Genomic DNA, 4,254 nt, shown 5'->3' on the forward strand with positions numbered 1-4,254 from the left:
AAAAAAAAAAAAAAAAAAAAAAAAAAAAAAAAAAAAAAAAAAAAAAAAAAAAAAAAAGAAAGATAAAAAAGAGAAAAAGTTGAAGGGGAAAAGAGAAAAGGAGAGAAAATAAACTAAAAGATGACAAAGAGAGAGAAAACCACCCAAAAATGATTAAGGAAAGGTAAAAATAAAACAAAAGTCCTGCGTTATTAACTGAATGGTTTGTTTGCAAGATCTGGTCTTAAAATTCAGCCAGCCACAATTCCCAGGCCTACCTGTAGGATCCATAGTTTTTTGAGGTATCCTCTTTGCACTGGCATCCCCTATTTTCCCCCAGACTGTGGTCACTGTAAATCCCAAACCATGTCCTTGCTCTCACTATTAGGGGGAAAGAAAATCAGCCTCTGGTCTCTGGATACAGGTCACAGGGTGAGGGGTTGAATGGGTTGTTGGCTTTAGTGTTCACAATTGTGGGATCAGGTTGCTACCTTTTCTCCCTGGGCATTGTCTTAGTCTAGGATCAGGTCAGTTGGTTAGTCCTTACTTCTGCTGCCCCATGCCATAGGAAACCAAAATGTAGGGCCAGCTTGGAGTTGATGGGCGGTTATCCCAGGTCTCAGGGGCACTCCAGGTCTTGAGTAGACCTGCTTGTTTATCAGGAAGTACTCCTCACATTCTTTTCTTTAATTGGCATCCATAGGAGAATTTCTTGATAGGGGATCACCGTGACTGTCAACCACACTACCCTGTGGCTCTTTCTTTCTTTCTAGCATTGGCTAGAATTTGATTGACTTCCTCTTTACTGGAGATATAAGTTAGCCTTGATTGTATATTAGAGTTCAACAGGAAGAAGAACATTTGTATGTGCTCCCCAGTGTGACAGGAGATATTTAGAGGCCTGCTGGCCTGGGAGACAAGCTACCATTGAGACTTTAATGATTATGTTGGAGGCTCTAAGGTCAATAGACCAGGAGGAGCCCACTGCACTCTCTCATTCTTGGGGAAATTCTAATGTCTCAGGATGGGCCTGGCACAGCTCTGGATGCTGGGGAAGCACTAATGAACCAAATAGACCAAAATCCCTATCCTTGGGGAGTTCCCTTGGAACAGGGACAGCAGTAGGGACCAAGGTTCTACTCAGAAATCAGTGAAATGAAGCTCAGTTAGGAAGGAGAGCCCTTCCGGTGTCACTTTTCTCCTTGATCACTGGAACCTCTACCCATAATGTCACCATACACCATCTTGGAGGGTGATGGGAAAGAGGAAATTACACTGCAAGCACCTAGTCATTTCCTTAATGAGTTGATGCTAAACTTGGGAGGACAGATACCTCTGTTCAAAAAAAGACTTCAGGATCTAAAAGTCATTAACAAGCAAGTTCAATTTCCCACTTTCTAACATGTTTGGGAATTCAGAAAGAGAATCCAAACACTTACAGCAAATAAGCACATCTAAGTAGCAGCACTTAAAAGACTCCTCTATTTCACACTTAAATGCAGGCTGATTTTGGGGTTTGCCTTGTGAAAATAGGACTCTACAGTACATCACATGCACAAGATTGTCTTTGATGGCTCTCTAAGTTGCCTTGGAGAATTTGTCCAGCATCAAATTCCTGTCACTTTTGTCTTCTGCTGGAGATAGGTGAGAAGGAAATCAAGATATCATTAGTAGGAGGGTTCTCAGGCACCCTGAAAAGAATAAGAGAAACTTTCAAACAGAGAAACACACTGTGGAGATGGTGGCTCATACTGCAGTTATCGTGATGAATAGCACTTATGTACTGAATGACAGCACATGGCAGTTGCATGGTGAGATCACCCAATTTGTTTCAAAATGGGACAGCACTGTTCAGGACTATGTCAGAAACGCCATCAAAACCTCCTTGGCTTCACCTTGTTGGCACTGAAATGCAGACTAATGCGTTCTCCTGTAGCTTAATGAGAAAGAAAGAACAAGTCCCAGGGAGTCACTGCAAGGCAGTAAGAACATGAAAAAAATGCACTATTTTAAAAGAATGAAGTTTTATGTGTTACAAGAAAATCTACTCAGCGAGAGGATAGGAGTGGGAGAGTGAGTGAGTGAGCAGGCCAGTGAGTGGAAGGGGTTCGCTGAATTGCTTGGAGTGAGGAGAGCACACAGTTAGTGATAGGAAAGATCAGGATCTATAGGCATAGTTTATTAAACTGCACAGCAAAAGTTATACTATTGCAATCCCCTTCCCATGGGTACATTTTGATTTCCTAATGAAGACTCAGTGCAGCGTCCTTATTTGATCAACACACTTATCTCAACCTTGCTAAAAGAGGGAATGAGAATCTTTCAGGCCAAGAGCCATTAGCAGGTAACATCTAGCCAGAAACTGGTAACTTGTACTGGTTCCTGGAATTAATGTGTATTGGTAATTTTTATTTGTGAGTCTCATTTTATATTTATCTGGAGTTATGAAGTTTCCTGTAGAAATATATTTATTTAAGCAAAACTGAGAGAACATGCACATAAAAGTAATCTCAAAGTAGTACATGTAATTCAAGATATGGCTAATTCTGAGCCTGTTGTATGATTGACAGATGTTTGAGAAGCACTGTGTTAGCACATAAACTATTCATATGCTGCAGTTCTTTAAATATTTTCTCCTTAAAGTAGCTCAAACATGTCTTTTTATGGTATTACTTTCTTAGCATGTTGGTTCTTCATAAATGCTTTAAAAATTATTTCTCCCAATGCTGGAGCATAATTTTACCTTTTCAATTACTTGAGCCAAGTGTAATGATATTTTATGGTAAAAGAAACCTAACAGGGAGCATTAGTTCAAAAAGAGTCCTGATCCCCCCAGGAAATCAGGAAATAGTTTTGGGACTAACAAAGTTAGATGCGGGTACTTGTTTGGAAAGTTTGGGGAATCCTCTAATATCAAGGCAAGTGATGGGGATTTAACCATTGTGTTTGCATTCCAAACCTCATTAGTCAGTTTCCCCTTTTCTATGGCTGTGTCTGCCTTTACAAAATAGGCGTGGAAGGAGGAGAACAAATGTGGCTGAATACGAAGGTGATATGGGAAAGGGACTGAGAAGTCCATGGATAGGCTGACGTAAAAGCACGAGAAAAAATCAAAAGGATAGAATCTTAGTAAAGAAAAGATTTTATAGAAGGCCAATGCTAAGAGACTGCAAAAAGCATGCCTTTTGGAAACTGGCAGATGTGAATTCGATTGCTGGCTTTACAACTCACTAGCCACAAGCCTCAATTTCCCCATTAGTGTGATGGGATAATTAAGCCTTGCTCTTCATCTGGAAAAAGGCATGAGTGGGTAAGAAAGGGTAAGGCCAATAAGTCAGGAAATGGCTCTGAATGGTGACTGAAGCAGCATTCCGCTTACTGAAAGAATCCGGAACTCCTAATTTTCAAACTAAGTAGTTATGATCTATAGACATTGTTCCCATGAAGATCAAAGTGCATCTGACAGAAATAACTTCAAAGTATGGCTATGGAGCAATATAACTGTTTTTTAGTTTAAAAAGCACAGGTGATTTTTTCTGTTAAATATTACATTGAGATCTACAAGTGCAACTCATTATCTTTACTTGTGCAGATGGAGGCAGACCCCTCTTGCAGTCCAAGGAATCCACACATGTTTCTAAATAACCATGGATTCAGAACTCCAAGATCCAGGTATTACTGCCCATTAGCTGTGTTGGGAAGAAAAGAAATGCACTGAATTGCCCACCCTTGATCCACAAGTCATGTTGTCTTTTCTTTTCTTTTCAGTATCAGGAATTGAACTCAGGACCTCGACCTCACCAGGCAGGCACAGTGTCACTGATCTAAGTCCTAGGCCCCATGAGTCATGTTTTTCATGTACAAACTTGTTCTCCTGCAGCAAGTAATTAGCTCTAATCCCCCTGAATTTCTCATAGATCATGAGCTAAACTAATTTGTACGTCTGACATAAGGGGCTGACGTTGTAGAAGTCTGGCCCTAGCATGTTTGGAAATGCAGTATAAACAATGCCATCTTTACTCAGCGGGGATGTCCCACCACAGCTATAAATTTGCGCAGAAGAGTAAGAAAAAGAGGAAGAGCAGTGATGGTCTTCGGGGCATGCAGCAGGGTCTGCACACAAGGCAGGCCATGGGTTTACTGAATCCAGAGCAAGAGCATGCAGATAAAGCCCAGGCTAGCAGAGTAGGGCTCCCATATCAATTCTGGAGATGTAAGCATGAGGACTGGGGATTCGGGATGAGTCCACGGTGCCCAGCACACCAGCTATCAAAT

At 41.1% G+C, this 4,254-nt stretch overlaps 1 protein-coding gene across 1 annotated transcript in view; it reads left to right on the forward strand.

The window, feature by feature from the left end:
- Positions 1-3,775, forward strand: part of Ntrk2 (neurotrophic receptor tyrosine kinase 2) — a 385,092-nt gene extending 381,317 nt beyond the window's left edge. The window contains exons 17-18 of the mRNA XM_033758770.1: positions 3,572-3,651; positions 3,748-3,775. Coding sequence (XP_033614661.1) covers positions 3,572-3,651; positions 3,748-3,760 — 93 coding nt within the window. The 3' untranslated portion in view covers positions 3,761-3,775. The remainder of the gene's footprint in view (positions 1-3,571; positions 3,652-3,747) is intronic.
- The last annotated feature ends 479 nt before the right edge of the window (positions 3,776-4,254 follow it).

This window comes from Fukomys damarensis, unplaced genomic scaffold, assembly GCF_012274545.1.
Source record: "Fukomys damarensis isolate Sample0158 unplaced genomic scaffold, DMR_v1.0_HiC HiC_scaffold_4, whole genome shotgun sequence".
NCBI classification, from domain to species: domain Eukaryota; kingdom Metazoa; phylum Chordata; class Mammalia; order Rodentia; family Bathyergidae; genus Fukomys; species Fukomys damarensis.